At 43.4% G+C, this 12,500-nt stretch overlaps 2 protein-coding genes across 3 annotated transcripts in view; one reads left to right on the top strand and one right to left on the bottom strand.

Moving 5' to 3' along the window:
* si:ch1073-184j22.1 (erythroferrone) overlaps positions 1 to 1,971 on the top strand; it is a 22,969-nt gene extending 20,998 nt beyond the window's left edge. For both annotated transcript variants that reach the window (XM_028592279.1, XM_028592278.1), the window contains exons 8-9: positions 920 to 998; positions 1,405 to 1,971. In XM_028592279.1, the coding sequence (XP_028448080.1) occupies positions 920 to 998; positions 1,405 to 1,503 (178 nt within the window). In that variant the 3' untranslated portion in view covers positions 1,504 to 1,971. The remainder of the gene's footprint in view (positions 1 to 919; positions 999 to 1,404) is intronic.
* Positions 1,972 to 6,912: 4,941 nt separating this feature from the next.
* The window catches only part of dhx9 (DEAH (Asp-Glu-Ala-His) box helicase 9), a 43,701-nt gene continuing 38,113 nt past the window's right edge, over positions 6,913 to 12,500 (bottom strand). The window contains 6 exon segments of the mRNA XM_028594391.1: positions 6,913 to 6,968; positions 6,971 to 7,136; positions 7,138 to 7,243; positions 8,701 to 8,901; positions 9,923 to 10,038; positions 10,724 to 10,953. Of these exon segments, the coding sequence (XP_028450192.1) occupies positions 6,913 to 6,968; positions 6,971 to 7,136; positions 7,138 to 7,243; positions 8,701 to 8,901; positions 9,923 to 10,038; positions 10,724 to 10,953 (875 nt within the window).

The raw sequence follows: 12,500 nt of genomic DNA, 5'->3' as shown, positions 1-12,500 counted from the left end.
ACGCCAGAGCAGGGGGAATGAGAGGGGGAAACGCCAGAGCAGGGGGGAATGAGAGGGGAGACACCAGAGCAGGGGGGAATGAGAGGGGAGCCACCAGAGCAGGGGGGAATGAGAGGGGAAACGCCAAAGCAGGGGGAATGAGAGGGGGAAACGCCAAAGCAGGGGGAATGAGAGGGAGAAACACCAGAGCAGGGGGAACGAGAGGGGGAGACACCAGAGCAGGGGGAACGAGAGGGGGAGACACCAGAGCAGGGGGAATGAGAGGGGGAGACACCAGAGCAGGGGGAATGAGAGGGGGAGCCACCAGAGCAGGGGGAACGAGAGGGGGAGACACCAGAGCAGGGGGAATGAGAGGGGGAGCCACCAGAGCAGGGGGAACGAGAGGGGGAGACACCAGAGCAGGGGGAATGAGAGGGGGAGCCACCAGAGCAGGGGGAACGAGAGGGGGAGACACCAGAGCACTCGGTTTCAGAGGAGAATTCTCTGTTTGCAAGTAAACGAAGGGCACAGACGAAGGGACATGTCTAAAAAAATAACCATGTACGTGTAAACAGGGTCTGAACTTAAATACACGAGACAGAGGAGACAACGAGACACAGGTGCAACACATAGGGGCATGGACAGGTAATCACACAGGTGGGAAAGTAGAAGACAGGAAGTAAAGCAAGACATAACATGGGAGAACAGAGAGACTACAAAATAAAACAGGAAAGAACTACAACAGAAAACACACAATCATGTCACCTTGGGGTGGAGATGTGTTAACATTCAACATTTTGTTTTGTTTAATCTAGAACGGGTCAGTTTAACTGCAACTACTTACGTCCTATATCACTTTTAAATGGATGGACTGTTCCTGTTGTGATACGTCTGCAGATTATTTATGCTGTGTTTTGTGTGTTTTGTGTGTGTTTATTAGCTCTGTGGAGTCCGTGATGGGTGTGGCAGCAGCGGGAGGAACATTCAGCATCCTACTGACAGGAACGCTCTATCTACAGGTACGACACACACCTGCAGTCCAAACCAAGTCCAGATTTCTGCATGTTGACATCAAACCAGGGAGCAACCAGAGACCAAAGTGCATGAGGGTTGTGTTGTTACTGTCAAAGTGTTTCACCAATGCAATCTGTGTGTGTTCAATGCCTGTAATTCATAAGCATTCCATGTTTTGTTGTTGTTGTTGTTGTTGTTGTTGCTTTATTCACTACATTGACGGCATCTGTATAAGAGCTCAATGTTCCACATTAACACTATCCCTAACCCCCTAATCCTATCATAGGGCTGTGGGAACATAGGGCCTAATTTTAAGAAAAATCATTGAAATGTGGGAAAATAGGGCTGTGGGAACACTGGACTGACCCCATTAACAAAACTACTGACATTTGTATGTTTGCGTGTGTGCAGGCTGGAGAGTACGTGTCTGTGTTTGTGGACAACGCCACTGGGTCGACCATCAAGGTCCTGCAGGACTCTCTGTTCTCTGGGATCCTGCTGGGAGTCTGAACACTTCGGACCACGAGCAGCCACGTGGTTCCACAGCAACCGACAGGGCTGCACATCATCGTCATCGGATATCCATACGCTTCACAAAATAGTGCCGTCGTTTTTGATTTCCTGTCAGAGGCTAAATAATCTTCTACAGAGCTGAACTCTGGAGCATCATCTATTGGACTTTATAAGAACTGGGACTCACCTTCTTCTCGGGATGACATTTATTTAATTGATCTCCGAAGGGCTGATGATATTTTCATATTTCATACGTTATTGACTCATCATATTTAAGCCAAAGAGTTTTCCTTTCAGGCTGTTGAAACCCTGAAACAGAAGACATTTCTTAAAGTCAAACTATAAAGAATAATCACCTGAACCTGCTCATCACAGCAGCTGTAATGACTTTAATATTAATATTTATTCTCTGGATGTGATAAATAAGTTGTGAATGATTCTGATAATAAAACATTGTCTTGTTTATCCTGCAGTCAGCGGCTTTAGTTCAGGACTGCTCAACAAACAGCTCCAACACAACATGTCCTCTTCATATTTCTGTTTCTGTTCAATAAACAACTGCTCTCTCACACACACACACACACACACACGCATGCACATACACTGCTGAATACACACAGCGTTTGGAGGTGGGTCGGGGTGAGATCATCACACTCATGAAGTGGCGCCTTGTGCCTGGCACCAGGCCATGAAAACACACACACACACACACACAGGCTGAGTACAAAGTGTGTTGACAGAATAATGAGGGTTGCATGACAGCTCATGACAGCTCATTACACACACAAAAACACACACACACACACACACACACACACACACACACACCTAAACTGAATAAACCACCTCTCTTTATGCATAAGCAGAGCCATGGCCGGTGAAACAACAGCCCAGTGTTTAGTAAGTTTACTGGTAAAATTATGAGAGTTGAGCTAAACTTGGCTGGATGGGTGTCGGCTGAGCCTGTCCTCACAGCTCATACATAGTTTTAAAAACAAACAGACGATTCACAGTGTGAGACGAGTCTGTGAGATGTCTTAGTATGCAGACTGAACTCACAAAACGGCATATGTATGACACGCCATTTGTATGCCATTATTGGCATGCTATCAAGACGCATACGACGCCGTTTGGCCTCCATTGACTAACATTACCTCGTGATTGTGTGTGAATTTACGCGGTAGCGAGTAGTATGAAAGGCCGAAAATCTGCCTTTCATGGGAGGTTGGTGGGGGGGGAGAATGGGTCAAACAACACAGGACTTTCACCCAGGAGACCCGGGATTGCATCCCGCGTGTCACATTTCCTAAACCCAACTGTTTGCCGTGATGCCAATTCCTCGAGCCGTCTTTCCTTCGCCGTTTCTGTGTCACTCTTACACTGTTGCCCCTGGCAACTGATAGCGTCAGATCCCAAAATGGTGGGCAGTCTCAGACACCTCCTAAATCGTCACGTGACAGCAAGCTACCATGACGTATGTCCTCATTGTCAACACGGCATAGACGCAGATAGCTCAAAATGCGTACAGATAATACGCCACGTGTACGTTTACGCAAAGTCACAATATCACATTGCAGTATGAAACCAATAGATCGTGAACTGCATACTATTTACTTAAGCTGGGATAAGCACTTTATTATTTGCATAGTTGGACAAAAGTTATTTAATAATCTTTCAGCATACTGCAATTCAAGTGAAGTGAAATTCAATCCCGTCTACTAGCAAACTAACATGTCTAAAAGCTTCTGTGTGCTGATATTCACTACCAACAGGGTCAAGAACCCACAACTTCAGTTTTTATAAGCTGAAAAAATTTATTTAATTTTAACATTTAAAGATTTGCAATAGTAAACAACACATTTACACATTGCCAACGTGTTTATGTGTTGTTAGTCTGAATCAACGATACATACATTTCCAGAATAATTGCCTCACATTTGGTTCTGCCGGATGTCCCTCTCCTTCTGCTCTTTGTGAATTGTTCAAAAACTCTGTTCTCTTTAGGAAACAAACTTCGAGCTAGCGAGCTATACGCTAAAAATATCAAGTTTAGAAGTAGATGTGGATGTTTCAACAAGGCAGGCGTGCTTTGGGGGAATGATTGTAAAGATTTACAAAGAATATGTTTAGAAAATGGCCAAACATTTACCATAATGCAACCTTACCCTCCCTGTAGCTGTGTTGATCAACCTTTAAACATTCGCAGCATCTCATTAAGAAAGTGTGTGGATCATAGACTGTAAATATTACTATAATATTCATATATACAGTCTATGGTTTGGATGTTATTAAATGTAACACCAAAGATCTTTTACACACACACACACACACACACACACACACACACACACACACACACACACACACACACACACACACACACACACACAAAAATGAAACTTTTTCTTACCGCCTTTAGAAAAGTAGTTCAAACACTTTCATTATGTTTAACTTTCTCTGAAACAAAGCGGAATTTAAACGGTGCCAGATGATGTTTAAGGAGTATATTTAGTTGTGTTGGTTTCTCTGCAGCTTTCTGCTCTTAAACTAAACTAACCACAGCTGGAGTTGACGAGTCAAACGTTACGGACAGACGAGTTAAATTACCTTCAGACGGCTCAGTTGATGGAGCGGTGTAGAGGTTTGCCCAGGTCCCACTCCGACCTGCGGCCCTTTGCTGCATATCATTCCCCCTCTGTATCCACCTTCCTTTCTTCAGCTGTTCTGTCAATAAAGGCCTACAAATGCCCCAAAAATAATCTTTAAAAAATAATTTACCTTCAGATGGATCTTCACCAGGAGAGAATAAACTGCGACACAAACCCTGGAAAATGAAAGTAAACTTTAAACAAGAAACAAGATGAACCGCCTCTCTGGGTGGTTCTTCTGGTTTCTTGTTTGGTAATCCAAATCTACCTCTGACAGTTAACATGTAATAACAAATGTATTATAGATATTTTTAAATCTAAAGTATGTTCTGATTATAACAGAGGATGGCGTGTTGAGAGTGCACACAGACTCCAGGCTGTTTAGAGACGTTTGTCCTGAATTCATTTCAAAACTATGTTGGCTGGTTGGTTCACTTACAATACTAAATATAATATAAAATCACAATAACACTAACGCTTTTATATCATAGGCTACAAATAACCATATACATACGGGGAACTATATTCTCAGAAGGAAAACCCAAACATATTTTTTTAGTGGCTCTCGTAATCGGTTTTTACATTTGGCTTGTGGATAATCTGATTGGCTGGTAACTTTAAAAATCTACCAGCCATGTTGGCGGGTGATTAAAAAAGTGAATTTAAAGCCCTGGTCATAACTCCTGTCCTCTCCTACAGAAAGTTGTATCTGTGTATGTCATAGTTTTGGGCAGCCGAAGCATGACTTCTCTCCTTAACAAGTATTCCTTTTATCAGAGCTCGTACCAACCTGTGTAACCGGTTACTGTAAAACACAATTTAGCCATTTTTTGTTAAATGTCGTATAGGGTTGATTGACTACTGCCCTATATGATATAAACAAATCTCATTTAAATGTACAATATGTCATTTTCTGCTACTAGGGGTCTCTTCCGATCAAAACCGTGGATGTAAACACTGACTTTAGATGACATAGTGAAGGTGCGTGGGATCATGCGAGTTGTCTTCAGTCAGGGTTTCTGCCAATTCAAATGTAAGTCTTTTTAAGACCTTTTTCAGACCATTATGAATGAAAAAGCACACAAACCCTGAAAACAAATGCAACCCCCCCCTGCAAGTAAGTAATAACAATTCTGTGGTGCCTCCACAGGATACAAGCCTTCAACCCCACCTCTCCTCCAGAGTTGCTTGTAACCAAGGAGGACACAGAGGATTAAAACATAAATCTTCACTGGAGTTTCTGCACACAAAAGTCTCCGGACGACACCATTTTCTTACCATAGCCATACTGAGAAATCCAGAGAGAGTTGTGTGGAGCTGAGAGTCTTAATTAGCTTTGTAGCAACTCATTTAACAATGGCTTGAATGTAATGGACGTTCATTAAAAGGTACTCTAAGCAATGTCACGCGTTTTTTAGGCTACAACTTTTTTTGACAGCAAACATCTCCTCATTATCTGCAAACTGCCTGTCCCCTGAACACACTGTAAAAACACCAACTGGCCAACCTGGGCCACAAAAACATAATAACAGTGTTCCAGTAATTTACAGTAGCCGCAGCCAAGCTGGTGCGCGCAAATGTGACGTCACGGGACGTCCCCTGGAGATGAAGTTCCCGAAGTTTGGTGTCAGTAGTAACTAAAATTTGGGAGTTTTGTTGTTTTTTGAAAAAAATACGGTTATGGACTTTGAAATTGCCACTGCAGCAGAGCAAAGTTTCTGCTCTATTGGGCATATAGTTTGACACTGTAGCATGTACGGTTGATTTGTTATGAATTTTTAAAGTTTAGAATTGTAGATGGGTGCTGTAGCGCCACCATCAGGACTATCAGCACACAAATCACACTGATTACGTCTGGTACAGGACTGGACCCGTGTGCAAAGTTTGGTGATTTTTTCTGCACGGGAACATGGATTTCTTAGGGAGAAGAAGATAATACTGGCAAAAAAGTCATAATAATAATATTTTGGTGTGAGCCATCAGCTGTAAATGTCAAGTTTATTGCAGAATGCAGTTACACATAAAACCGAAACAGACACACAATCAAATGTAATCAAACACAAACTAACACGTTGGTTTCAACAGCTGAGAGGAGAGTTCTCTTGGCCCGGTGGAGGACAAACATTTCGTCCTCTCAACGACGACAGAGAGGAAGATTTGTGGCGTCACTAAACTTCAGAAGACAGAGAGGTGGAGTCCCCGTCCTTGTGGTGGACCCCATGGGACCTTATTTCAGATGGTTTCAGATGTGATCATCACTTCCCAATTTAACATGTGCAAGTTTTGGGTTTCCGTAGCGACCAGGCGCTTGTTGTGTTGCAGCCATGGAGCACAGTAAGCGGTGCTCTAGCGGGGCTTGTCCTGTCAAACTGCAACCCACCATTTAATCAAAATAAAACTTTCCTCTTATTTGTGAAATAAGCATGTGACCCGTTTCAACTCCACCCTCAAAGAATCAGAATCCAGAATCAATAAGAACCGGAATCAGAATCGTTAATATCTAAACGATGCCCAACCCTACTAATGATGCATTTTCACCGTCTGATAATTTAAGTTTTACCACAATCTGAGACTTTCTTCACTTGATAAAAGATCTTTTAAAGTGAAAAACATCACATATGTAAATCATGACTCAAATCAAACAGGATGTAAACATTGTTACTGAAACAAAGTCCCGTGGTGGACACAGGAAGGGGCTTTCCCTCTGTATCCAAATCAGATTGACTCGTCTTTTCTAGAGAACAATGACAATGAATCGTTAATAACCTCCCCTGTACCCTCCTCCCCCTCCCCCTCTGTAGCCTCCTCCACCCCTCCTCCATACCCTCCTCCTCCTCTGTAGCCTCCCCCCCCTCCTCCATACCCTCCTCCTCCTCTGTAACCACCACCTCCTCTATAACCTCCTCCCCCATATCCCCCTCCTCCCCTGTACCCACCTCCCCCTCTGTACCCTCCTCCCCCATATCCCCCTCCTCCTCTGTAGCCGCCCCCCTCCTCCTCCTCCTCCTCCTCCTCCTCCTCCTCGGTAGCCCCCGCTGCTGCCTCCATCCATGCGTGCCATCTTCGGAGGTCGTGGACCATCTCCCATCCTGTGCAGAGACAGAACGGAGAACCTTTGGTACACATCTGGTGGGAACTGACCAACGGATATTCTAATGTTGAATATACACTGGGGCTCGACTGAAGAACTTCTCAGTCGACTAACACTCGTTCAATCGTATCGACTAATCGATTAGTTGATTTAATCGACAGATCTGTAAATCTGAGTTTCTCCACTAAGAGTCGTGTTAAAGCACCACTTTAATTCTTGTGTTTACCAGAGATGTGCTCGTACGTTTCTTGGAAATAAGTCATTCAGCATGAAAAGAGCATCAGACATGACTAATGGACTAAAGAGATCTAAGATGACTAAGACCAAAACCACCGACTAGTCCACTAAGAGGGAGCAGCACTAATATACACTATATTCAAACAGGTATTCAAATCTGATAATTTACATGGGAGTATTGTGGGAGAGAAAAGGCAGCCTGCCTCCCAAACACACAGCTCCCTGTCTGTCTGAGTCCAGCCGGTCGGGAAGAGAGTAGGCTTGTGTCAAACTTTATTCTGGTCCTAAACTTTATTCTGGTCCTAAATTTATTCTGGTCCTAAACTTTAAGTACCAAAGTCAGACCTTAAGGCACTGACGCACTGAAAGAGAGACTAAACGTGCCTTGATTGGTGCTTCTATGGCGCTCAGCAGGCATCACATTTACACACCACAGAACCAGGACAAGGATTTTAGGAGAGGATTTAGTATGTTACAGATCCCCCTATCAGCATCTGTGTCTGTGTGTACGTGTGTGTACCTCTGGGGGGGTATGTGTGTGTGTACCTCTGGGGGTGTGTGTGTGTGTGTACCTCTGGGTGTGTGTGTGTGTGTGTCTGAGTGTACATCTGTGTGTGTGTGTACCTCTGGTGTGTGTGTGTGTGTGTGTCTGAGTGTACCTCTGGGAGTGTGTGTACCTCTGTGTGTGTGTGTGTACCTTTTGGTGTGTGTGTGTGTGTGTGTCTGAGTTTACATCTGGGGGTGTGTGTACCTCTGGGTGTGTGTGTGTGTGTGTGTGTGTGTGTGTGTGTGTGTGTGTGTGTGTGTGTGTACCTCTGTGTGTGTGTGTGTGTGTGTGTACCTGTGTGTGTGTGTGTGTGTACCTCTGGGTGTGTGTGTGTACCTCTGGGTGTGTGTGTCTGAGTGTACTTCTGGGAGTGTGTGTGTGTGTACCTGTGTGTGTGTGTGTGTGTACTTCTGGGGTGTGTGTGTGTGTGTGTGTGTGTGTGTGTGTGTGTGTGTGTGTGTGTGTGTGTGTGTACCTCTGGGTGTGTGTGTCTGAGTGTACTTCTGGGAGTGTGTGTGTGTGTGTGTGTGTGTACCTGTGTGTGTGTGTGTGTGTACCTCTGGGTGTGTGTGTGTGTGTGTGTGTGTGTGTGTGTGTGTGTACCTCTGGGTGTGTATGTGTCTCTGTGTGTGTATCTCTGTGTGTGTGTGTGTGTGTGTGTGTGTGTGTACCTCTGGGTGTTGGCCATCAGGTTGAGTCCAGCAGCTGAAGGTTTGGATGTGAGTCTGATGAGGTTCAGCAGCTGCTGATTGGTCGGGTCCATCTGTCGGATGTATTCTGGGTCTTTGGTCACTTCCACCACCAGCGCCTCCAGTCCGGCCCGCAGGGCTGCGATGCCGCCCGCCACCTCGTGAGGAATCCGCAGTTTGATCCTGCACACGCACACATTGTGAAAGAAAGGTCATGACTCACTTCCTGCGGGACACTGAACTAGAGGTGTAACAATACATCCATCTGGATCGGTTCATCCATTCAATGATCCCAGCGTTTCCTCTGTCGATTTTGTAGTGGCGGCCCGCCATGGCAAAATTTCTGCCGCCACTGTATCAGAAATAGGTATATATAGTAATAAAAGTCGCGTTTGCCTTTTAAATGATCCTGCCGACACAATGCAGCTGCCGCTCACCAACCAAATTGCCAAAAAATAATAATGTACATGGATCCATGCAACCATGCACAAGTGATCAGTTCACCTCTCTCATTGATTTTAGGGTGTGTTTTATTCAATTTTATAACATTTGAAGAAACAGAAGAAATAAAAGAAAAAAGGTGTGTAAAGACAGAAAACGCCATGAAGCTGCCACACAACTGACAGTAGAACTGATTGATATCAAAATACACATCAATATTTGTACAATACAAAGACATAAAACGTTTGTTTAAAGAAGCCCTGGGTTTGGATTCGATGTAAGGGATTCCCTCTGCCATTTTCAATTCACCTTCAACATTCACAATTCATGTAAAAGACATTAGTGCACTTTTCCCCTCGATGTAAACATCACTACACAGTTAATTAAGTAGGAACAGGTCTTGGAGGCATGGGGTCTCTTACATGCTCACGTAAAAAACAAACAAAGAAAAGCTACTTTTTCAGTAAGTGTGAGAAAAAAGAAAACATAAAAGAATGTTAAAAAAAGTGACAAAATTTTGGAAAAAGATCTTCAGAAAATGCCAAAAAATGGGCAGGCTAAAGCGACAGAAACGTTAGGGAAAAAGCAACAAAAGTGTTGAAAAAGATGGCCGAAAGGCTGTAAAAAAATAAAAAAAAATAATAAAAGATTTCTTTTTAAATTTAGACCCAGAAAAACATAAGACGCACGGTCGACAGGAAGACAACACAAGGGTTAATCTAAAAAAAGTAACAGTACAGCTTTAAGAGGTGTGGATTCTCACCAGTCGTCGAGCTCCACGATTTCTCCGTCAGAGTTGATCTTCTTGCAGGCGAACAGCAGCAGCTGCAGAGGACTGACCAGAGTCATCCCTTTAGCCGAGATCGCTCGGGTCCGAATCTGAAACACACAAACACGCTCAGTAACCACTGCTGTTCGCTCATCAACACACACAGCATTTTCCACGAGAGCTGGAAAATGTATACACGTTAGGGGGGGGAGAGAAGACAAGACTTTCACCCAGGAAATGTGTGTTCTTTTGGGATTGTTTTAATCCAAAACACAACCTTTTTCCTAAACTCAACCAGTCGTTTCGATGCCAAAACTTAACTTTCGTCGCCACATTACAGTAAAAACTCACGGGGCGTAGATATGTGCCTGATCCATTCATACCAGATGTGTATTTCTCTGTGCCATCCTTCTCCTCTCGGCTCTCTCTCCAATAGAAAGAGACAAAAAACTGTGGTAATTGTAGCCTGTATGGGTGTTTCTCTGTGTGTGTGTGTGTGTGTGTGTGTGTGTCTCGGTTACCACAAAGGAGCTTGCTATAGTTATGCTACATTCACGAGACCATGGGACATTAATGTTTGTTACTCAGCAACAGGTGAAAATAGGGGCAAGGTTGCGCGACTAACGTTAAAATAAAGTGAACTTTTAAGATGAGGAACGAGAAGTGTAATGCCTGCATGTGTGAAAACAGCATTGTTTTGGGGCCGCACCCCCCAAAAACAACGGTAGGAGAAACACTTATTTATTTCGCTGTTCCCTGCTCTACTCAATGCCTGCTCTGATCGGCTCTTCTTACCTTCTCGCTGAAGACGAAGAAGGGCGAGGGGTAGGTCATGTCGTGGCTACTGAAGGGGCAGTTGACGGAGGACTTGTGGATGAGGGCGTTGCGCCCCTCGGTGGTTAGGATCTTCCTCTTCTCTTTGTGGAAGCACACGTTGGGGTACGAGCCGTAGGTCAGCAGAGAAACCACCACGTCCAGGCTGTTGTCCGGTCCGACCGTGTTGAACATCTGAGTCAGCAGACACTCTGACGGAGGAGGACAGATTATTAACCGCTCCCGCAAACGGCTGCTACGTTGAGACTAAAGTCTCACTAAAGTCAGACTCAAGACCAACACACCTAGAGCGGTTTTTCTTTCTGCAGTTTGTGTCATCACTTTGCATTTTTATGTGGTTGTTTTGTGTCTCTAGTGTCTCTATGTGGTTATTTTGTGTCTCTATGTGGTTGTTTTGTGTCTCTATGTGGTTGTTTTGTGTCTCTAGTGTCTATGTGGTTATTTTGTGTCTATTTGGTTATTTTGTGTCTCTATGTGGTTGTTTTGTGTCTCTATGTGGTTGTTTTGTGTCTCTAGTGTCTATGTGGTTATTTTGTGTCTATTTGGTTGTTTTGTGTCTCTATGTGGTTGTTTTGTGTCTCTATGTGGTTGTTTTGTGTCTCTAGTGTCTATATGGTTATTTTGTGTCTATGTGGTTGTTTTGTGTCTCTAGTGTCTCTATGTGGTTGTTTTGTGTCTATTTGGTTATTTTGTGTCTCTATGTGGTTGTTTTGTGTCTCTATGTGGTTGTTTTGTGTCTCTATGTGGTTGTTTTGTGTCTCTAGTGTCTATATGGTTATTTTGTGTCTATGTGGTTGTTTTGTGTCTCTAGTGTCTCTATGTGGTTATTTTTTGTCTATGTGGTTGTTTTGTGTCTCTATGTGGTTGTTTTGTGTCTATGTGGTTGTTTTGTGTCTCTAGTGTCTATGTGGTTGTTTTGTGTCTCTAGTGTCTCTATGTGGTTATTTTTTGTCTATGTGGTTGTTTTGTGTCTCTATGTGGTTGTTTTGTGTCTCTAGTGTCTATGTGGTTATTTTGTGTCTATGTGGTTTTTGTGTCTATGTGGTTGTTTTGTGTCTCTATGTGGTTGTTTTGTGTCTCTAGTGTCTATGTGGTTATTTTGTGTCTCTAGTGTCTATGTGGTTATTTTGTGTCTCTATGTGGTTGTTTTGTGTCTCTATGTGGTTGTTTTGTGTCTCTGTGGTTGTTTTGTGTCTCTAGTGTCTATATGGTTATTTTGTGTCTATGTGGTTGTTTTGTGTCTCTAGTGTCTCTATGTGGTTGTTTTGTGTCTCTAGTGTCTATGTGGTTATTTTGTGTCTCTAGTGTCTATGTGGTTATTTTGTGTCTATGTGGTTTTTTGTGTCTCTATGTGGTTGTTTTGTGTCTCTATGTGGTTGTTTTGTGTCTGTGTGGTTTTTTGTGTCTCTATGAGGTTGTTTTGTGTCTATGTGGTTGTTTTGTGTCTCTATTGTCTATGTGGTTGTTTTGTGTCTCTGTGTGGTTGTTTTGTGTCTCTATGTGGTTGTTTTGTGTCTCTATGTGGTTATTTTGTGTCTCTATGTGGTTGTTTTGTGTCTCTAGTATCTATGTGGTTGTTTTGTGTCTCTGTGGTTATTTTGTGTCTCTAGTATCTATGTGGTTGTTTTGTGTCTATGTGGTTGTTTTGTGTCTGTATGTGGTTGTTTTGTGTCTCTAGTGTCTATGTGGTTGTTTTGTGTCTCTATGTGGTTATTTTGTGTCTCTATGTGGTTATTTT

This window comes from Perca flavescens, chromosome 12 (genome assembly GCF_004354835.1).
Source record: "Perca flavescens isolate YP-PL-M2 chromosome 12, PFLA_1.0, whole genome shotgun sequence".
NCBI lineage: Eukaryota > Metazoa > Chordata > Actinopteri > Perciformes > Percidae > Perca > Perca flavescens.
Note: the sequence above shows the minus strand (reverse complement) of the source record. Positions and strands in the feature narration are given on the sequence as shown.